This window comes from Lutra lutra, chromosome 9, assembly GCF_902655055.1.
Source record: "Lutra lutra chromosome 9, mLutLut1.2, whole genome shotgun sequence".
Classification (NCBI taxonomy): Eukaryota; Metazoa; Chordata; class Mammalia; order Carnivora; family Mustelidae; genus Lutra; species Lutra lutra.
Window position 1 is genome coordinate 79,045,572 of NC_062286.1, and position 23,266 is coordinate 79,068,837.

General features: G+C 39.7%; 1 protein-coding gene across 2 annotated transcripts in view; it reads right to left on the reverse strand.

Moving 5' to 3' along the window:
* Positions 1-23,266, reverse strand: part of SRBD1 (S1 RNA binding domain 1) — a 203,997-nt gene that overhangs the window by 176,159 nt on the left and 4,572 nt on the right. For both annotated transcript variants that reach the window (XM_047745849.1, XM_047745848.1), the window contains exons 2-5: positions 22,385-22,464; positions 18,064-18,244; positions 11,130-11,495; positions 1,451-1,617 (exon numbers count right to left, since the gene is read on the reverse strand). In XM_047745849.1, coding sequence (XP_047601805.1) covers positions 1,451-1,617; positions 11,130-11,495; positions 18,064-18,244; positions 22,385-22,464 — 794 coding nt within the window. The remainder of the gene's footprint in view (positions 1-1,450; positions 1,618-11,129; positions 11,496-18,063; positions 18,245-22,384; positions 22,465-23,266) is intronic.

Consider the following 23,266-nt stretch of genomic DNA (forward strand, 5'->3'; position numbering starts at 1 on the left):
GAACACTTCTGAAGTGTTGTTTTTTTTTTTAACAGAAAAAGAAATAATAGTAATCTTGACATAAAGCTTCTATTTGTCCCCCATACAACCAAAAATTATTAGAATACCTTTAATTTTTAAAGTAAACTATCCTTGTTTGTGATACTTTCCTCAATTTCAGATCCCCAAATCCTCAGATTTTCTTCACTATCTTGCCTTCAACCAAACAGAAAGTTTACTTCACAATTCGTAAACTACTGGCCTTCATATTGTGGCCTGTAGAAGGTTTCACCTGGCCCTGAAAATTTTTATATAAAAACTCAGATTACCAGGTTTTTTTGGGGGAAAAAAAAAATAGGACAAGCTGGCAAACTGCGTGGAAAAGCCCACATGTCAGTCATCAGCTGGAATAGATGCTTCCCCTCTTAGGAGTTAGGATCTCTAGTTTGTATCCCTTGATGCTTTATTATACTAACTTGGGCCTGGAAGACTTAAATCTGAAACCACTTGATTAGCTAGTCATTTACTTCTGGGCTGGCTAATTGATTTTGCCTCTCGAGGAAATATAACTCTCCACTTATTAGCATTTTAATCCTCCTAGCACTAAAAGAACTTCAACAAAAGGTATAGAAATGCTAGTGACATGTAGGTTCCTCCCACCCAACAAAATTATTAGGCTGCTTGTAAAAAATAACTTTTAGCACTTTTAGAATGGCTCGAAGGTAAGATTCTATCCAATTTTTATCAGATCCTTGTCGTAGAGTTGAAGAACACACACATTAACAACACAGTGCTTGCTTGGCATGTAGGAGACATGCAATAAATGCATGAATGGTGAAGAATGTTTAAATAAACTCTACTGAAAAATATAGTTAATCTTATAGTCTTTGCATGCTTATTTCTGAGTCATTACAGTAAGTCCAGAGGTATAATTTTTTAAAGGATGCTTTTCATTCTATAGCTATACAAAACTTAAAATCCACTAATATCAAATTACCATGCTCTTTAAAAGATCAGAAAAAGGAAATATACAGATTTGCCACCAAACTCTATACTACCAAAAAAACTCGCCATTTAGGGACTTCATAGTATTAAGAGGACAGTTTTATATAAGCTATTGAAGATTCTGTTTCTGTTTCCTTACTTTGCCATTACACACAACTATTTCTACAAGAGAATATGAAGGTCAAACTCTTAAGCACACACTTTTAAGGCAAGCCTCCTTCCTGTTCATGTGTGCCCAAGCTATTCATAAATGCTCCAGCAGAGGGACTCTGTACACACCTAAAGAAGTAAAATGAACCTGACTTCCTCTGTCAGAAGGCGACTACATTCAATTACAATAATTCAAGAAGACAAAACAATGGGACTGTTGAAATATGCTGTCATTCACTTCCTCACTGTTTCTCCTCACTGGCTTACAAGGCCTCTTTCCACTCATAGTAGGCTCTTCCCTTCCCAGGTTTCTTACCGGAGCTCCTCCAAGGTTTGTCGAACTTCTCTCAAGGAATCAGCATCGAGGTTATTAATAAGCTCTTTTCGATACCGTATAATGAAGGGAATTGTGTTATCATCATTAAAGAGACGAATAATGTTGGCACAAACCCAAAGTTCAATATTAGTTCTCTCAGATAAAACCTGCAAATAAGGATACTTAGTGATTTAAACATTTATATGATAATGTATGGTTCAAATATAATCAATAATGTTCTTCACTTAGGAACACTTGTGGTAGTCTGAAAAAATATATACATGTACTAACAATCATAAAACCATCATTTCATTAATTCAGTAAAATCCAATCAAAGCCACTCTGTAATCATTCAAATTCTACAGGACTCAATAAGACTCATTTTTCACCTCTCAAGATTAGCAGCAAAGATCAAGGAGTTGGTAACTCATTGTGTTGACATGTGTCAATACATGACACTGTGTTGTCTCACTGCTAGTGAGAAAGTACAATGGTATAACCTCTGCAGGAAGAACAAGTTGGCAGTATCTATCAAAATTTATAATGCATAAACTCTTTGACCCAGCAATTCCACTCTGGAATTTATCCTGGTATATTCATACTCCTAGAAAATGATACTATTTATCATGATATATATATATATATATATATATCAGTGATATCTTTTGAAGAACCTTTTCCAGCATAATAAAGTCAGCGAAAACCTAAGTCTATACTAGGAAACTGGTAAATAAATCATGATATGATAAGAGTAGAATGAATACCATGCAACCAACCAATCTTATGTGAAGTGATACGGAATGACTCACGAGACCTAGGAACATGGCTTACTTTCAGAAAAGGTAATGGATGAGTAAAGATAGGAAAACTTTTCTGTATCTTTCGATTTTCATATCATGCACATATACTGCATATTTAAAATAATTAATTTTTAAAAAAGCAAATCTGTAGGTTTCAGGAGAATGTACACATAAGCAGAAAAGTTTAGAGAAGTCAGCCTGAAGAAGAGAAAGAAAGAAAGGCAACTTCAGTAACTGATCTCAAAACCTAAGCAGATTTTTCGAGTACAGCACAAAAGACATAAATTTTATTATTATTTCAATCCTGATACCCATGATCAGCCAAAATTGGAAGGGGGAAAAAAAAACCAGAAAAGTTACTAAAGAATTATCAGAATCAATTAATTAACAAAATCAAGTCAATATATAAAACAGGATGAATTTCAAAACTACAGATGAAATAAAAAGCTGAAATCCAGAGATTATCGAGGGAGGGTACTCATTCTCCTGGCCATCTCAAATCCTGAGGCCCACATCTTCCCACATTTTGATGCATTAATACCATCTCTCTGATGAGTGAGAATGCCAACTTGACATCTCCAGCCCTGGCTCTCTTCCACATGAGCTCCAGACTCATTTAGACAACTACCTGCGATATTCTCTTGAAAACATAATGGGCATCTCAAACTTGGCTTTGCAAAGTGATCTCCCTCTCAGACTTATTCCTTCTCCAGTTTTCCCCCTTATTATGTCCAAACAGTAATTCAAGCCACAAAACTAAGAGTCTAATCCTTTTGATTCCTTCGACTCTTAACCTGCTCTATCATAAGAACTAATTAACTCTAACTACAAAATATTTCTGTAGTCTATTACTGTTCTCCATTTCTTCCTCCCCACACCTGTCTAGTTCAAGCAAGGATTACTCAACAGCCTGTAACTATTCTTGCACCCATTCCAATCCCATCTATTCCAGTCTCCATGAACCAACAAGAATTATCTTTTTAAAATGTATATTGGGGGGTGCTTATGTGGCTCAGTGGGTTACAACCCTTGATTTCAGCTCAGGTCATGATCTTAGGATCTTGGGACTGAGCTCGGGCCCCACCCTCCATGCCCATCAGGCTCCACGCTCAGCGGTAAGTCTGCCTAAGGTTCTGTATTTGTCCCCCTCCCTCGTTGCCCCTCCCCCCATCCCGCCTGCATGCACACGTGTGTGCACTCTCTCAAATAAATAAATCTTAAAAAAAAAAGATAAAATGTATACTGAATCATGTCACTTAATTAGTTAAAACCTTTCAATGATTTCCTATTGCACTTAGAATCTAAACTCCTTACCATGACCCAAAAGACATCAGCCTACTACCAACCTCATCTTATCTAATCCTCCTCTCATTAGAAGCCTGACCCAGCGGGGGTGTCCTGGGTAGCTCAGTTGGTTAAGCATCTGCCTTCAGCTCAGGTCATGATCTTGGGGTCCTGGGATTGAGCCCCACACTGAACTCTCTGCTCAGTGGGGAGCCTGATTCTCCCTCTCCCACTGCTGCTCCCCCTGCTTGTGCTGTCAGTTAAATAAATAAAATTAAAAAAAAAAAAAAAGAAGAAAAAGAAGTCAGTCCCAATGACTTTCTCTTAGTTCCTAGAACAAGCCCAGTTGTTTCCCTCTTTAGAGACCTTCTGAAGTTGCTCTCTCATCCAGAAATGCTGCTCTTGCTTGTTATTTTCCCTGACCCCTACAAAATCAGACTCATTAGTATTTTCTCAAACCTGTACCTCTTCCTATTTCTTATTCCAACTAACATCGTCTTCTACAACAGAAATTCTCAGGAATATTATGGCTATCTCCTCCAATACCACCTTCCCACTATGTATTAGCTATGCACCTTGAGAGAACTTAACCTGAACTCTACCTCCACAGCATTTTTTTCAGTATCCAACTGTTTTATATATAATAGCCAGAGTGTGGCCAGAAAGATTGGTCCAGTCAGCATGAAGCTCAAGATTTGGGTTGAAACTCTGGACCCAGGTACAGTTTCTTCTAGAGAAACATGGTTTGTACACACAGACTCTTAAAGCTGAGAATGGCAGAACTAAGAGAATCATGGAAAGACTGTTTCAGTGCACTGATCAAACTTTTCCTGTTACAGAGGTCAAGAAATCACCTTCATTGTGTAAGCTAGTGTGAGACGGGTTTTCTCTTACTGCAACCAAAAAGCATTCTAGTTGATGTCCTCAGTATCACTGTGAGTTCCCTATCATGACCATATAAATTATCATTAAGGAAGCAAACTGCATTTCTAAAATGTCTGTTCTTTCCCTTCAAGTTCCCTTTCTGCTAATATCATTTTTTATCTGAACCATAGAGCAGTTCTGTTTTCTATGCTTTCCACCCAGCCTCTATGCATTACTGCTGATTATGTTTCTAAAACACAGATATAATAAATCAGGTATTTTTTCTCTTTTTCTTCTTCTGAACAGAAGCTCCAATAACTTTTATCTACATACTGGTAAAAGTTCAACCACCGTGGCATAGTTTTAAAATATCTTCCTAAGTGTGGTTCCAAATTGCAGTGTCTTATAGGAGTAAACAATCTAGAAGGGAAGGTAAATGTAAATGCAAATAAATACAAATAAAACAGGATGTGCCAGTGATACACTGTTTTCAGGGAAGAGAAAGGTCCCGCAGGGATAATCAAGGAAGGCTTCTTACAGGGGTAGCATTTCAACTGGCCCTTGAAAGACAGGCCAGATTCTAAAAGACAGATATGAAAAATGAAAATGATCAAAATGCTCATCATTTTGGAACTGTGTGATTGTTAGAGAAACCCATTGGTTCCCACTATCCTAAACTATCTCAGCTATTGTTAACTGAAAGGGGCTCAAACATAGCCCAAGGTCCACATGTGGGTCATACATGGTCCTAACAAATCCAGAAGCATCATATATGTTAAGGGAGTGTACGCCGCTGCTTATGTAGATTTGCTCCTTGAAATTGAAGACAACAAAACCCTATATAAGTAGTCTATACTTTTGGGTCTCCAGATCATCCAATTCCCTGTCTTAATTTAGTCAAATGTTTATTTGACACATTATATGCCAATATAGCTCATATTATATGCCAATAACATACCAAGCCAGTGAAAACAAAACGTAAAATGCCAAGTCCCTCTTTCCAAGGAGCTTACAAGCTAGAAAGAAGACAGACAAGTAGTTAAAATATATTGTGATCTGTACTCTTGCAAAAGCACATAGATTGTTTCAAGAGCACATGAGAGGTAGAAACATCTAATTCTGCAGCGATGGAAAATCAACAAAGACAATGAAGGTATTTCCAGGCAGCCAAATAGGGGCAGGAATTCCATGAAGAAAGAACAGCATATCAAAAAACACTGATGAGTTATTTCATTCAGCATAATACCCTCTAGTTCCATCCACATCGTCGCAAATGGCAAGATTTCATTTCTTTTGATGGCTGCATAGTATTCCATTGTGTGTGTATATATGTGTGTGTGTGTGTGTATATATACATATATATGTGTGTGTATATATATACATATATATGTGTGTGTGTGTGTATATATATATATATATGCTGAGTGAAATAAGTCAATCAGAGAAAGACAACGATCATATGATCTCCCTGATATGAGGAAGTGGAGATGCAATGTGGGGAGGGGGTTGGGGGGGTAGGAAAAGAATAAATGAAACAAGATGGGATTGGGAGGGAGACAAACCATAAGAGACTCTTAATCTCACAAAACAAACTGAGGGTTGCTAGGGGAAGGGGGGACGGGAGAGGGTGGTGGGGTTATGGACATTGGGGAGGGTATGTGCTATGGTGAATGCTGTGAAGTATGTAAACCTGGCGATTCACAGACCTGCACCCCTGGGGCTGATAATACATTATATGTTAATTTTAAAAAATTTAAATAAATAAGTTAATTAATTTAAAAAAACACTGATGAGAAACCACTGCACACTTTTTAAGTTGCTGTAAGTTCACCAATGCTAAATGTACAAGGGGTATTGGGATGAGGTGAGAAATGGAAAGGTGGATAGAGCTAAATGGTGAATTCCATGTAGACTTTGAGCTTTATTCTATACTCAGTATTAAGCCACTCAGTTATGATTTGCTCATTACTTTATTTTAGCTATTGAGTCAACCTCCCTGTTCAAATCCCTGTGACATTTTACAAGTCAATGAGCTCTGTGGACTAGAGAAAGTGTCTCACAAGTGTGGTCCCCAAACCAGTAACATAAGCTTCACCTGGGAACTTGTCAGAATTGCAAATTATTGAGCCCCACCCAGATCCACTGAAGAACCACCTCTGGCGTAGGGCCTAGAAAAATGAGGCAAACAACAAAGACATAAAAAAGCAGAGATCAAACTTTAGGGATGTGTAAGAGTAAGGCAGAGAACTACTACAGTTTTTACTTTTAAATGATTTTCATTTATTACTTTAATAATATTTGCAGTTAACTGGTTAGGAATGAGAGTAAAGTAAAAAGGAAGGCAGTCTCAAGACTTTTTTCAACCCTAACACTTAAATAAGAGAGGCACTTGTTGTGACTGTTGTTTGAAGCTAACACTTGTATAGAGATTACTATGTCCCACACTTCACATATTCAGTATTAACCAAATTATATGAGCCTAGGTTATTATTACTCCCATTTTATAGATAGAAAAACTGAGGCCCCCAAAAGTTAAGTAAATTGCCCAAAGGCCCACAAGTTACATTACTTTTTCAAAAATTTGATTTGTGTGCAAAGCAAGATGATTTTTTTTCAGGCAAAAATACAAGTTAGACAATAACCTCACTTCTCTTCTTGAATCCCACTGCAGATGAAACATGCCTTCATACTGCCCTCTGGTGTCTAAAACTTGCAACAAAATGGACTTCTCCCAAAGTGTCCTGAGATTTACTCCTCTATATCCCCGTTCCCTCAGTTAAAAAAAGAAAGTATTTGAGTATCAACAAACTATAGCCTTAATCATCCTGGCAGCATCTATATTTTAATAGAACTAAAATTATATTAAATCCTACTCTAATGAGTAGAACTGAGAGATAGAATTCTCTACTCAAAATCATTCCCCCATCAGCAGTTCGACACCTCCTTTCTCAAAAGTTTTTGATTCCTGCTGTTCTCTTTACCCCTGCCTATTTATTTTATTAAATTACTTATCTTATCACACGCAGAAGCTTCCTTAAAGACTGCAAAAGGAAAAACTATGCTGTTAGAAGTTAAACAAGTGGTTAAAGGAAAGGGGACAGGAGACTAGAAAACCATATAAAGGGGATTATAGGGTGCTGATCAGGTTCTGTTTTTTCAACTGGAAGCTTGTTACTTTTGAACATTAATAAGCTATATATACTCCAAAATAGCATATATACTTCAAAGTAAAAGTATATATACTTCAAAAATAGATTTTTGGGGGCACCTGGGTGGCTCTGTGGGTTAAGCCACTGCCTTCGGCTCAGGTTGGGATCTTAGGGTCCTGGGATCAAGCCCCACATCAGGCTCTCTACTCAGCGGGGAGCCTGCTTCCCGCTCTCTCTCTGCCTGCTGCTCTGCCTACCTGGGATCTCTCTCTCTCTGTCAAATAAATAAATAAAAATCTTTTTAAAAAAATAGATTTTTTGGGGGGGACGCCTGGGTGGCTCAGTTGGTTAAGTGTCTGCCTTAGGCTCAGGTCATGATCCCAGGGCCTTGGACTGAGTCGCACATCATGAGGCTCCCTGCTCAGCGGGGAGCCTGCTTCTCTCTCTGCCTGCCTCTCCCCCTGTTTGTGCTCTCCCTCTCTCTGACAAATAAATAAAATCATAAAAAAAAAAAAATAGATGTGTTTTAAAGCCCATAACAAATACCAGCTAAATCATAAAAACAAAAAGAGCTAATGCAATTGTTTCACTTAATCACTCCTGGAACAAACAGGTAACCTAATGGATGGTGTGTGCTTACATGCACAAGTGCAGTGAGAAAGCCAGCTCAGACACACTCACCTCCTTGCAGTCCCACTTCTTTCCCTAATTTTGTCATCCCCTGGTCTTCTTTACCCACACCATTTCCCATCATCTCTTGCAAGAAATATAGCTAATAAAGAGAGTTTGGCTTGCTTTTCCTCTCTAATCTGGCAAACCTTACTAACATATGTGGCTACTCCACTCCTTACTCCCAGCCTCCTCAAAATAAAGAGACTCTAATAGCAATCACCATTTTGAAGCATTTAATTTTCTCAAAAACTGGTTGTAGCTAGTCACCTCTTCAAATTCTAAAAAAGGTCACAGTATTTATATCATATTTGCATAATTATATAATGTTCTTTAACGAAAACTATTTCTGATTGTGACCACACATTTGCAGTTTGGGGAAAAGGGCTTAAGAATAGGTTGCGTCTGCACAAAGGGATCTGGAAATCCTTGTTTCTGAGTAAGAAATGGACACAAAGTATGTTTACACATAAAGTCTATAAGTAACTTAAGTACTTAAGTATTGGCAATGCAGTTTTCTCTCCCCAAACAAGATGGTGATGTTCCTGAAAAAGCAGCTGAATTTTCAGAGTTGAGAAATACACCGTGAAGGGAAAAAACAAAGGATCATGACCCCATGGTGGAAGCGGATATGGGGAACTGCACACAAAATGAAGGAAATAGAAATGACATCTCCCACATGATCAATTAGTAATGATTAATAATCTCTATACAATTAATTTCCATTGACAATACCTTATTAACTAGGTATCTTTCAGTATTTCCCCAAAGAACTTGGCCACATATTTTGTTTTGTGGCAGATAATACACATATCGCAGGCATTTCAATGAGTCTAATCCTCATCCAAAGGGTCAAGGCCTTCCTGACTGTCGGACTCAGCACTGGTGACTCTCATTCTTCTCAGTCTCCTCTCCCCTACCACCTGCCACTGCTGTCAACCATGTTTGGAAGCAGGAATGCACTGCCAAGATAAAAGTATTCTCTGCTGTTTATGGAAGAATGAGAAAGGAAAGAAAAAGAAATCCACATATACCACAAGAATTGTCTGAAAAAGTAACTGAATGTTGGACAAGGAAGACTGCAGCTGGTTAAACAAAAAAACCCAAATGCAAATCACACCTAAAGTTTCCCAGGCAACCCCTAAAGCCATCCGAAAATGCTGAGCTTACTAGTTGTCAGGGTGCCCAGTGAAGGTGGCAGTTGTAGCAGCCATTTCTCCCAACTCACAAGCAAGGAGTGCCAGATCCCAAGAGCAGTCCTGTTTAAACTGTCAAAAAATCACTTCCAATAAGGAGAAGGAGGAGAAAACAATACTTGGAACTGAAAAGAAAGAGAAAACTGAGAAAGAGCCTTCCTCGAATCCTCATGGTTTTCCAATTTCTGGTTCAAGGCCTTTGGGAGACTTGATCACTTTGTCCCTTCCATTCTTTGAAAGACCCCATGTCCTTGGTAATAAACTCTTTCCTGCTTCAGATCATTAGAAGGAGGTTTCTATCACTTATAATTAAGAGATAATGGGCTAAGGCAGGACCATTTTCATCTCTTTCTGTTACACAGCTTAGGGGATGGGTGTGAAGCAAAGTGTCATAGGGTAAGCCGCCCTTAACCTTGAAGAACTTATCTCTGTATTTCAAGAGATTTCGTGGTCTCTGAAACCTTCTTCCCTCCTTCCTGCTGCCTGTCCAAGATTAAAAGCAGATTTATGTCAATAGTAGAGACATCAGCTTCTGAGTCTTAGTGAAAAGAAAGGGAAATGGGAAACATCCACCTGCCCCTGGAACTAAGCAAGGGGTCTGCCTTTCAAGAAAGCCTTCAGGTGAATCTGATGCAGGTGGTCCATGACCATTCTTTTAAAACATGTCCTTGTAGGGGGTGGGGATAGGGAGAAAACACAAAAAAAGTAAAACATGTCCTTGTAGGCCTAAGTGAATAAAGAAAACGATGGTAAAGAAAGGAGCCTAATGATATACTGTTTCTCCAAGAAACTTTGGACTGTTTAGTTCAGGAACAAGGATGAGAAGAAAGCTCTGAGGCAACATTCTACTCCTTAGCCAGAGAAGAGAAAATTCAAAATTAAAAGTGATGTTCTACTAATAGGTAACAGAAGAGACAACATGGGGGGAAAAAATTCCTCTGAAGTAAAAGGTTAACACACAGCTGATCCTAGACTGAGAAGTAGCAGCTGGAGCAAGCAGAGGCCCTGGGCTCTAGAGCAGTAATTCACAGAAGGGGAAGGAGTACCCATCAGAATCACCAGGAAACAGACAAGAGGGAGGGAGGTCATTCGCATCTGCCCCGAAGGGCACTACCATAATTAACTGTGAAATGTCCCCAGAGTGTGTTGGCACAGAAAGAAGTTGAGAATAACCATTTAAAAGTCACTCTTCAGGTCTTCTCTGTCATCCCTAAAGCCAAATAAGAAACTGGGAGAAATCCAAGGCAGCTCAAGTTGGAATTCAGCTAGATTTTTCCTAAGAAATTTCTAGACCCTGTTTACAGTATATTACAATATTACATTAAGAATTAGAGCTGTACTAATGGTCAATGTCCTAATCACTCACACTACTTTGATCGGGAAATACAGTCCAAGTTCAAAACAAAATCTTCACAATGAACTTATGAGGGCCTGGTCTGTTGGTGCAATATCTCTATACAGTGCATGTTCACCAAAACACCATGGCAGAAACCCACCTTGCCTGAGGTCACAGCTCTTGGCTCAAGAGCTGATGAGCTGATGACCATGAGCTATAAAATGAAACAGCATACCTAGGATAAGAACCAGTGGCCAAAGCTTCCAGAAATCACTAGAAAAACTGAAAGGAGACCTGAAAATTCCCAACCCTTTCCTTAGCCAGTGCCATTCCTATCCTAATCAAAAAGAAAGGAACCCCACGAACTATGACTGCACATACCTGTACTATGTCCCAGTTCATTTCCACCTCCTCTTTAACGCTGTTGGTATTTGCTGGAAACCTCACAGGCTGCCCCTGAGGACATGCTTCGGTCTTCACTTTCTTTAAAGGGGACTGACCAAATGTAAAGTCATCTTCATTCTCTTCCTTCTTACACACACTTTCCCACACGGTGCTCGTGGATGGCGTCTCTGTACTGTTGGCCATGTCGGTTTCTTCATCAACTTTCAGCTTTTTGGTCCTCTGACCCAAAGATGACTGAGCTGAATTCTTCCGTTTTGTCTTTGCTGTTTTCAGAGTCTTTGTGCTATCCAATTTATTTTTTCTGTCTTCCAAATCAACATCAGCAATAGCCACAGAGTTATTCTATCAAACCACAAACAGAAAACATGAAAATTAAAAGATAAAAACTAAATATCCTAGAATATTATTCAGGAATAAAAAAATTACGGATACACACAATTACGTGGAAGAATCTCAAGGAAATTATGTTGAATGAGGAAAAAGGCAATTGCAAAAAGTTACATACTTTAAAATTTACATAACATTAATGATTAATGCTTTATATAGCATTCCCGAAAAAATTTGATTACTGGAGGGTCAGAGATGGGGGTAAGGGTCCGAAGGGAGGTAGGTGTGGCTACAAAAAGGCAAATACTAGGCAGTACTAGGGATGCTTGTGGTGATGGAACCATTCTGGATGGTGGATACACATATGCATACAGGTGATAAAATTGTACAGAACTAAACATACAGAAATGAGCAAATAAATGAATACAAAAAAACTGGAGAAATCTCATAAGGTCCCTGGATTTTGTTAATGTAAATATCCTGGTTATGATAGTTTACTACAGTTTTGTAAAATGTTACGGTTGGAAGAAATTATAGGGTACACAATCTCTGTATTATATTTTACAACTGCATGTGAATCTATAATTATCTACAAATAAAATGTCTCGTTTTTTAAAAATGAGTAAAGGATAAGTCTATGGAAGCTGGAAAAAAACCAAGATTTAAAACTTGCAATCAGGGGCGCCTGGGTGGCTCAGTCATTAAGTATCTGCCTTCAGCTCAGGTCATGATCCCAGGGTCCTGGGATGGAGCCCTGCATCAGGTTCCCCGCTCAGCGGGAAGCCTGCTTCTTCCTCTCTCACTTCCCCTGCTTGCCTTCCCTCTTTCGCTCTCTCTCACTGTCAAATAAATAAATGAATAAAATCTTTTAAAAATAAAAAAGAAAACTTGCAACCAAAAGTCAACCCTTTGGGGGAAAAAAGTAACACTCGCATACTCAGCAAACACAGCAGGCTAAACCTGCCACCAATTTATGCAGAACGCTAGGAACAGAAAACACAGCGTGACAGCAGAGTGGTGTCAGGCATTTTTTTTTTAGGAGGAATCTACACAGTAGTCCACACTAGTGTCCAGGAGCCACTCTCTCCACCACCCCCAGCCTTTGCAACAGCTCAGATGTGAAGGAATGACAGTTGGCATTCATTTAGGCACTGGAGTGATAAATAACATAACAGACCCTACCTGCACGGAATTCACAGTTTCACAGGCTGGCCTGTTTCAGGTTACCTAAATAGACTTTGGCGCCAACTCAACTAAAAGAAGAACGCCCAAACTATTTTTTAGTCAAAATTCAATTTTCTCTCCTATCAAGTATTTTTCCAGAATTACTGACTACTGAAAATACTGTGAACTACAACATCCCTCCCCATCCTTAAACTCACCCACCACCACCTAACCTGGAGATGATGTACATTAGAAACCCTCTGAGTATTACATTTTTAGCTGAAACATAATGGATGAGAGCAGAGATATAAAAATAGAATGACACATAGGTTCGTAAGAGTTGATAATAACTTGATCAAATGACTTGATACAGTAAAAGAAAGGTGTCAGCCATACAGAGGGCTGCAACCATAGAGGGGCAGAACAAGAGGAATTGTAAAAAAGCAAATATGATCAGCATTCTTCTAAGCAATGTAAAAGGAAGAGGATAGCTTAGCAAACAGAATCTGAGTATTTTGGTCGCAATGGTAAGACAGCCCTCCTGAGATGAATCCATCACACAACCTTAGATTCGCGCATTTAAAACATCTGATGTCCTTGTGACAAACATAAGGCCTAGACCACAGGAGGCATGCAATAAATCTGAAAGAATGGATTTATCTAATTCTCCCAATCTGGATCCATGCTCATAGAGTAAATCTCGGATTCTTATTTAAGTGCCTACTTACTTCAGCCTCTGAGGAGAGACAATACCAGTCAGAAAAATTTCATGTCCTTGTGATTATTATATCAAATCGTTAATTATTAAATCAATACTCTGGTTTTGCACACCCCTCTTATGAGCACAGCTGAGGTAAAACCACCCACGAGAGATGTTTCGGTTTCTGAAATGCTGACAAAATCATGTCACTAATTGAGAAACCAGTTCCATCACATACTATCTATTACCCATGAGCAAATCACTTCACATTTCTTGCTGTGGCTTTCTCATCTACAAAATCAGGATGGTAATAGCACACGCCTTGAGGGGTGGTGGTGAGGACTGAGTAAGTTCACACAGCCGTAGTGTGAAGCATGTTGCCTGGATGACGGGAAGCACGAAAACATCTGCAGATCCCACCATCAGTACCACTGCTACCCTATCTAGACTACCTCCTAGGAGAGAGAGAAGGAAGTAGACAAAGAAATGAAGAAAAAGTACAACGACCGAGAGAAAAATAAGAAAAGTCAACAATCATAAAGACACTTGAAAGGTACCCTCTCTGGAGTCTTCAGGCAAGATTTACCTAGTGTTTCTCAGTGTTGTCCGCAGAGCCTTTCAGGGGCTCTGCAAGGCCACACTCTTTCATAATAAGGCCAAGTCACTGTTCCCTTCACTGCCACATTCTTACAGTAAAACGATGTAGTTTCACTTAACAATGCAGTTAAAAATTACTCATTTTTAGGGGCGCCTGGCTTGCTCAGTTGGTAGAGAATATGCCTCTTGACCTCAGAGTGGTGTGTTCAAGCCCTACACTGAGTGTGGAGCCTACATTAAAATTAATTAATTAATTAATTAATTAATTAAAAACTATTGACTTTTATAGTTTCAGTCCTTGAAAACACACCTTTTTAATACTCCATGCTGGAATGGTGAGTACACATAGAACACTTCAGCTGCACGCCAAGGCATACAGATGTGCAGTGGTCATCTCGAACAAAAGCTCACATGCACCCATTTCAGTTGTGAACTGAACCAGCTTCTTTTTCCAGAAAGTGGCATTTCTACTTGAAATAATTACTGACAAAACTATGGTTATTCAGACTTGGGACACTTTTCCAGAAATGACCTGTGACTGTCACCTGAAGGAAACACCTGACATTTGCAACCAACAGTAAATTTCAGGCTTTAATAGTGAAAATTAGAATTTTGGAAATTGTATCCTCTCTGAACTTGACAGCTTCCCAACACTGTGATGAGACTGGAGGTTATACTAACAAATGTGATTTTTTGACACCAGGTAATGAAAGATGATAAAAATCCGCAAGATCTCCATAAATCAGTGAACCGACATTTTCCAAATGATCAATATATGTCACAAAATCATGCATGGGTAAAAGACCCATTCAAATAACACGAACCAGTGGATTTTAATGTAGTAGAGTACAAGAAGTTCATTAACATGGTTTCAGATTTCACAATGAAACAAACTTTTAAGAAACTACCACTCACTGATTTTTGGTACCGCTTCAAATAAGCTTTTAAAATGCATCTCCCTTTTGCAAAGACATATCTGTGTGGAAGCAGGTTTTGTTTTTACATTTCAGTTATATTCTAGTAAGTCAAATAAGACATTAAAGACATCTGCAAAAATGTAAACAATGTCATTCTTCTCACTAATTTTTTTTGTTGTTGGTTGGGAAAATATATACTTATTTTTCATTAAAATAAAATTTAGCTACATTAACATGTAATAGGTTTTTTAAAAAATTAATCAATATTTTAATTTCTCATTTTCAATTTTTATATGGTAAACATTAATATAGTAACCCACATAACCAAAAGTTCCTTGGGTTCCTCAGTAAGTTTTAAGAGTGTAAAGGGGTTCAAAGACCAAAAGTTTGAAAAAGGTAGATCTAAACTATTGAAAACATAGGGAAATATCTCTCTATTTTATGAAGCTCCTAAGATTCTATAACTGTCTCAAGTTTAGTAAGCCTCCATGAGAACATTTTTCTTCCTTATGTTCAACCTGAATCTTTGGCAGACTGAATAATCAAAGTTCATTTTCTTCTGCCCTCACTGCTTTTTTTTTTAATCAGCCTTAACACTCCACATGGTTATTATGTAGCCTATGACTAAACCCAAGACTCCAAGAAGAATTTGACTATTCTTCTTTTTGCCATCTCTGAAAGCAGTCAACTGTCTAAAGCAAAAAAGTGGCTCATTGTGTCTTTTCCAGTCAAATCAGTCAGCAGGCCTTGGCCCTGGCTTGTGTTGTACTGTGTGAGCTCGACAGATAACTGGAGAGGGATAAGGAGTTGAAGGGAGGCTTCTTAAAAATTAGATTTAAAAGAGCATTTTTATACTCTTTAGCAATTGAGTCACTGGAAGAAAAGTTGATGAGAGAAAAGAAAGGGGATGACTAAAGACACACAGACCTTGAGCAAGAGGGGACAGCAATGACAGCCCACTGGTGGGACTAATCCTGGACGGGGGGGGGAGGGGAGGGGATGACATTTCCTCCACCGTAACAGGACAGAAAAGGAACGCAAATATAGCTAGCCTGGTTGTGAGATAATGAGGAGCTTCATGAATTTTTAAATATGTAAAAGCAATGTCATCAGCTGAGAGGGAGAGAAAGTAATTTAGGAAGTTTAAGAAACAAGAAAAAACTGGAAAAACAAATCCGCCGGAGGAAAACAATGGGTCTACCAGGTATTTTTAGTGTAATTTTGAGGTCTGAGATTATGAATATAAAGAAAAACAAATTAGGTCAAGGTTGTTTCAGCAAGAGTCAGCTGCTCTGTGCTGGCAGAGCAGAGGCAATGGCTCACCCAGTGTCGGGTCTGATCAGCCATGTGCGACTGAAGGAAAGAAGGGCAAAACTGGTGAGACTAATAAAAAGTGCTTTAAGTGAGAGGTTATGTGGTCAAGACTAGGTACGGTAGGAAAAGAAAAGGGCTGACTGATGGTGATCCATGAAGCAGATCTGGGGAAGCGCTACAGTCCAAGGACTGGGTCGTAGCCCTCAGCCCCTGCTGTCCACAGAAGTCACCTGAGGAACTTCAGGCAAACAATACCGCTGAGGCCTCGGCCCATCCCCACCCTCAGGATTCTTTCCAGATTTAAATGATCTAGGACAGGGGCATTTTTTCAAGCTCCCCGGGTTGAGAGCTACCAAGGAGAAGATGTGACAAGGCTATAAAAATGTGGCCGTGATGGCACCTGAACAGTGAACTAGGAGAACAGGAAATGGTGAGATGGTGCTCCGAACACAGGATGCTTGGAAAGGAATGACAATAGCACAGTTTCTGATGATGGCAAGATTCAGGCTGAGCTCATGAGAGGGGTGGTAAAGGCAGAGAAGAAGACACGGTCCCCGGAGATGAGGAGGTCGAAGAACCAAGGCATCAGGGAATGCATCCCAGTGGAGGAGAAATCACCAAGAACAACAGCAGAAAGTGGCAGAGGAGACAAGAAATGGAGCTGAGCAAATGTCTTCAGTGACCAGAGTGGCGAGTAGGTTGGTAAATGCCAGCAACATAGAGAGGAAGAGACTAACAATTAATTTTGTCTGTGATGTTTGCTAAAAATAAAGTTATAAGGAGGCTACTGATTCTCATTCTACCCAAAATAAGGTTTTCAATTATTTTGTTCGGTGGTGGCTATAGCAGATCAGAGCGCCAAACCTAATGGAATAAAGTTTTCTAACATGCTCAATGTGCTTTTGCTAAGGTATAAAATGTGTGAATTTTGGCAATTCTGAAAGAAATTCTAAAAACCCCCCAGAATGTTTCTTAAGTGAAAGAGTTTCTATTCTAATTCTTTTTTATACACATATAACTGAGCATCACTGGAAGGATCAAGAAATCACCATAACAAGGGTTCTTAAGCTGTACCTTCTTGAGCTCTATTTTAATATTTAGAAGCTAGGCATGTGTACATTCTGCTGAAGAGAGGGTTCATAACTTTTATCAGATTCTCAAGGGTTTTATGGTCCTAATGCCAAAAACCATGGAACTAAGAGATATTTCGTAAGTTAGGCAATCAAGCTACTTTTAGGTGCAACCATACCATGCTTAATGAAAAACCTCCAAATTTTGCCAATAAGATGATAGATGTCAATACTTTCTCAGCTCTAGGTAAAGCCTGCTCACCCATTCAAGTGTGTTCAGTGAAAAGCTTGTATATAAAGATGAAGAAACAGAAGTACTGGATAACAAGAGAAAGACTGATTTAAATAAAAGCCCTATCTAAGAGCAGAGCAAGGTACAATATAATGTCCTCTACTACACACAATAAATGTATCCCTGAAAAGTCAGGCTTCTACAGCATATTAAAAGAGTATTATTTCAAATGTACCATGGAAGCAGTTTCTTAAAGGAATACCACAATGAATGATTTTGGAAATGCACAACTCTTTGTAATGCGACAAAGCCTATAATTTATTGTTGTTGTTGTTGTGTATTAATCCAGATTTGTATAGATACAGCATTTGCTTATAGCAAAATACATCAATATGTCAGTTGACAAATATTCTTTCCCTTCGAACACAGTGAGTCTAACGATAAATACGACCAGAGCCCATGGTAGAGAATGCCACTGCCCTGTACTTTTGTCAACTACCTACTCTGTCCCGCTCTCTGTAAGGAGAAAAGTAGCATCACCAATTAGGAAGACACTACAGTGTTCCCTTCACCCAACTAAAGCTCCTACCAGCTCCTCCTTAACAGCCACGCCTTCTGAGCCATCGCGGATCTGTAGGGTGGTCTTCTTTACCCGTGGCACCCTCTTTGGTTTGGATTCTTTGGGAACAGGCTGCTTGCGACTTCTGACGACTTTCTTTTGGGGCTCCCACACACTATCTTCCTTGTCATCTTCTTCAGAAGCAGACGATCTAGAAGTAAATTGACAGAAAAATCTCTAGGAAAAATGAAGCCAAATGTCAAAGGCAAGAGAGACATGCTTCTTGAAAGGAAATAAAAGGTAGGAGGTAGGAGGTAGGAGGTGTTTAATACAAAATGCAGTGATGTGAGCACAGGCTATGAACAGATACAGCTAAGTACTAAAACAAGAGCTGATGGAGGACCAAAGTAAAAATAGCCCCTGATATGCTATGAATCACAGGTCTCTCTATTCCCCCCTCACTCACCCAGCATGTGCGTGTGCGCACACATACACACATACACACACACACACACACACACACACACTCAAAACAGAGGAAACCATTTATTACCTTAAGCAATTTACTGGGTGGTGTCCCACCATAGTCATTGTAATGTTTGCCATTATAACAGTGAAAAGTGCTTAAACAATTTCCTAAGTGGTAATCAAATTTACTTAAAGTTACTCAAACCAGTGTAAGAAATGGGAAATGGTGCTAGGAAACACCCTAAATTACATAAAAAGCCAGCACTAAGACCCTTCCAATGCTTCAATTATTCGTTTTTCCCTTTCACAGAATGGATTTGTTTGCTGGTTGGATGGGATCAGGTGCAGCTGCAGTACTTTCTAACAACCCATGAATCAAACTCACAGCAACAGCAGAGGAAGAATAGCCACGTGCACTCTGGTGAAGGAACATCATGCTCCTGCCAACCCACTTAAATCTATGTCTATCCCAATGTAAAAAAGGTCAGTGTTGGTGGGAAGGACAACCACTTCCCTCACTAAGGCTAGTAAATAGGAATATCTGGATTTCTGAAGGGTTCAAGTTCTGCCTGGAGGCAAAAACTTGATTAAATGACTTCTTCTAAATTATGCTCTCCTAGGTCAGGCCACTGATAGCTCCGCCCCCCCACCCCCCAGGGAGTTCTCTTCAGAAGTGGATGCAAAATAAAGCCTAAGAGTAGGCAAAAACAAACAAAAACATTTAAACTCCCAAAACAGATAGCAGTGGCATTGAAAGGAAGAAGGAGAATTAGAAAACTAAGGAAACAGAAAACCAGGATTGTGCTCATACTATTTCCAAACTAAGACTTTATTCCACCTCAGTTCCATCCAACATGAGTACGGACCCCAGTTTCTGATACCTGAAAGCCCTTTTGTGTCTGTCATGTGACTTTTGCAATGTAGGGGACCACTGTGAAAGTCACATGACAGACACAAAAGGGCTTTCAGGTATCAGAAAGAAAAACCTAAGGATAGGTATTATTTTATTATATATGAGGCAGTTTTAAGACAGCTGGTCATCTCCCACTAATCATACCTGACCTATTACTAGCATCTGGCCCTCACTTAGGACACATCCTTCACACCTTCCAGGTCTTTCCAAGGTCTTCACTCCCCTGGTTTTCCTCCTACTTCCCTGGCAGCTTCTCTAGCTCCTCCTTGTCCCTTTGCTTACTGCTCTTCCCCTCCCCAACTTTTCAATGATGGGATCCTCTAAGACTCATTCCTCAGCACTCTTCTAAGCTCTCCTACTAGATGACCTAGTCTTATTTGATAGTGGAATAGAGAGGAATCTCAATTTTCTATTTCCTACTTGACCTGAGCTCAAGACTTGTATATCTACCTTCATTGGATGCCTCACAATCATCTCAAACTTACCAAGTCCAAAACAGAACCCCTGATTTTACCACCCTCATACCTGATCCTCTTCCAGTCTTCCCCAAATTCCTGTCTTTCCTTCACACCCCAAATCTAATCCCAGCATATCTCGTCTTCTTTATCTTCAATATATATCCCAAATTAGACTACTTTCCCCCACTTTCACTTCTAGGATCCTAGGCTTCTATAGCAATCTCCTTAACTGACCCCCTGCTTCCATTCTTGCTCCCCTATGGTCTGTTTTCCAGCAAGAAACCAGAATGATCTTTTACAAATGTAAACCAGAGCATGACACATCCCTGCCCCAAGTGTTCCGATGGCTTTCCAACCTACTGTCACTAGCTAGATCCCAACACCTGATCCTTATTGCCCATATGCTTTGTTCACATTTTTCCTTAAGCTCTTCTTTCCAGCTTACCTCTTAATTCAGGCAAATGAAACCGAAAACCACTCTTCAGGTGATGGCAACAGCCCTGACCAGACCTCTCACTGGCCCAGACCACTCAGACCCTTTGAGCTAAACCTCTGACTCGCACCTGCACAGATGAAGCTTGGAGCTGATGAAGTTCTAGAATCTAGGTAAGGTTCAGTGGGTTGAGGTCCAGAGCCAATGACCAAGAAAGAATTCTTGAGACATCTTTGGTGCAAAATGGTGGTTTACTGAAGCACGGGGACAGGACCCGTGGGCAGGAAGAGCTGCTGCCCTGGGTTGTGAGAGTCGGCAGGTTATGTCCCTTGCTGTTGGGGGAAGATGAGGGGAAGGGAGGTTTCAACGGAGCTTTCATATGCTAAAGAGGGCCTACAAGGTTCCGGGGATACCAGCGGCGGCCTTGCGGCTTGATCAATGTTGTCTTTTGGCAGCCAATCACATTTCTGCTATCAAGCGTCTTCGTTAGTGAGATTTGGGTTTAGAAGAAATTTAACTATACTTATGTTTCCTTCTACCTCAGCCTCCTTCAGTTTTGTTTATGGAGGGGAGGGTGACATTAGGGTTTGAGGAACTGAGTTATTTGCCTCTGGAAATTGTGCTATTGATAAGGTAACTTCTTTGTAGATCTCTAGGACATTTGTAAACCACGGGAGACTCTGTCTTGCAGGATTGTGATCTCTGCAAGTTAACTATTTGTTTCTCGTTTATGGCAGTCAGGGGTGCCTGAGGAATGTCACACACGTTACCGAGGGGACCGGGTGGAGAGGGGGTGCAAGGTGCCAGCTTTTGCTTTGTCTTCAGCCAGCCTCCTGCTCCCTCATCAGAGCGACCCCTGGAATGACTGGAATGACCCCTGGAATGACTGGAATGACCTTTATCTCATCATAATACTAAAATCTCTGCCCAAAGAGGAAGCTCAGCCTTATTTACATGACATATGATGTACATACAGGCATGATTCCTTAAAGTACACTCGTGACTTGGTGCCTGCCTCTACACAGATGACAAGGCTTCCCTATTAACCCTTAACAAAAGGTACCCATTCACTCTCTTTGGAAGCTTTGAAAGCTATTCCCTGTGATCTCTTTATTTGCTGCAAATAAAGTTTACTTTATGTGACAACTCCACCTGGTGCACCTGTGACTCCCCAAGGAGCAAACTCATGTTGGTTCAGTTACAGCACTTCAAATAAGACCCTAACACTCTGTCATGGCCTTTTAGGTCCTGCCCATTCCAATCTCATTTCCAATCATTCTCTTTCTTGGTGACTCTTGTCTGGCCACTGGTCTTAACTGTTCCCTGAACACATAGAGCTTGTTCCTGCCATAGGGGCTTTGCACTTGCTGCTTCCTCTGCTTGAAACCCCATCCCCAGATCTTTACAAGTTGTACTTCCAAATTTCAATTAGATCTCTTGCCACATCCTCCAAAAGAACTTTCCTGAATACTATATCCAAGATGTCCCCTGCCCAGAACCACTGACCATGCTTTCTCTTACCCTGTTTTATGTTCCTTTAGAGTCACTTATTTAACAAATATCTTCAGGGCACAAACACTAGGTGCTCTAAGGCAGAGGTTCTCAACTGTCGACAATTCTGCCCCCATGAGGACTATCTGGCCATGTCTAGAAACATTTTTGGTTGTCATAACTAGGGAGATGTGACTGGCATCTAGTTGATGGAGACCAGGGATGCTGCTAAACATTCTGCAGTGCAAAGGACAGTCTCCACAGCAAAGAATTATCTGATTAGTAGTGCTGAGTTTGGGAAACCCTTCTCTGAAGCAATAGAAAACTCCCTGCTTTCATGGACCCTACATGCTAGTGTATATATCATGTTACATATTTAGTTGGTTACTTTCCCTCTCCTAGTTAATACTTTAACACCAACACTGAAACAGAGCCTGAGACGCAACAAGAATTCAATAAACATTGTCTCATGAATGAATGAAACAGACACAGCATTCTTCAACCCAAATAACGTACAATAGTGACAAAACACATTCCTCCTTAAAATATACATCATTCTCCTAACCCCATTTGAAACCAAATGCTTACAATTCAGACAAGGAAGAGAATTCATCTTTGGATACCGCAGTCTGGACCTTTACTTTTGCTCTTCTTGGCAACGATGACATCTGGAAGACACAGAACATAAAATCAGAATGATGTGAATCACTTGAATGACTGATCACTTATGTTGTCTACCAAGTGATGTGCCATTCAAAACTAATGCTCCAATAGCTCTGCTGTTTAAAAATGCCACGGGGAAAAAGAAATGAGAAGCATTCAAAACTCTGAACACTGGCTTCCCCTCCCACACTGCCAGCTATAAGAGCAGCTAACAGCCTTCGGATAGTTTAAGAGCCTGACGAGTATGTACCATCTTCAGAAAGAAATAAGCTCCAACAGGGTGACAATTTTTAGTTTCTTTAGAGTTATAAGCTTGCATATACCACCAATGCTATTAAATGGCTCATCAGTCAGCAAATTATAAGATCCTTTAGTAAACTGTAAGAAGTATTTCCCCACTTCTGTATCTTCTCACAATATAAAAGAAAGGCCTTTCTACAAAGTTGACAATCAAATAAACAATGTTAACGGACTGCATAAGCAGTCAGATTATTCCTGAAACAAGATAATCCATTCCCTTATAGTAAAATGTACAGTATTTAAGTAAGACATTTGAAAATAAAAAAATAAATTAATCACAACTGTCACTAGAAAATATTTACCAAATTCAAAAGCCTAGCTTTTTAAGAAATTCAGACAAATAACCAGAGACATCCTGTAATACAGGAAGTAAGCAAATTCACTTTAGCTAATAAATTTTATTACCTAAGAGTGTACGTCAAACCACAAAAACTACATGAGACTCCGGCATGCTTGGAACGCTTTAAAAAAGTTTCTAAACAAGTCATATGTTATAATGCCTCTGGT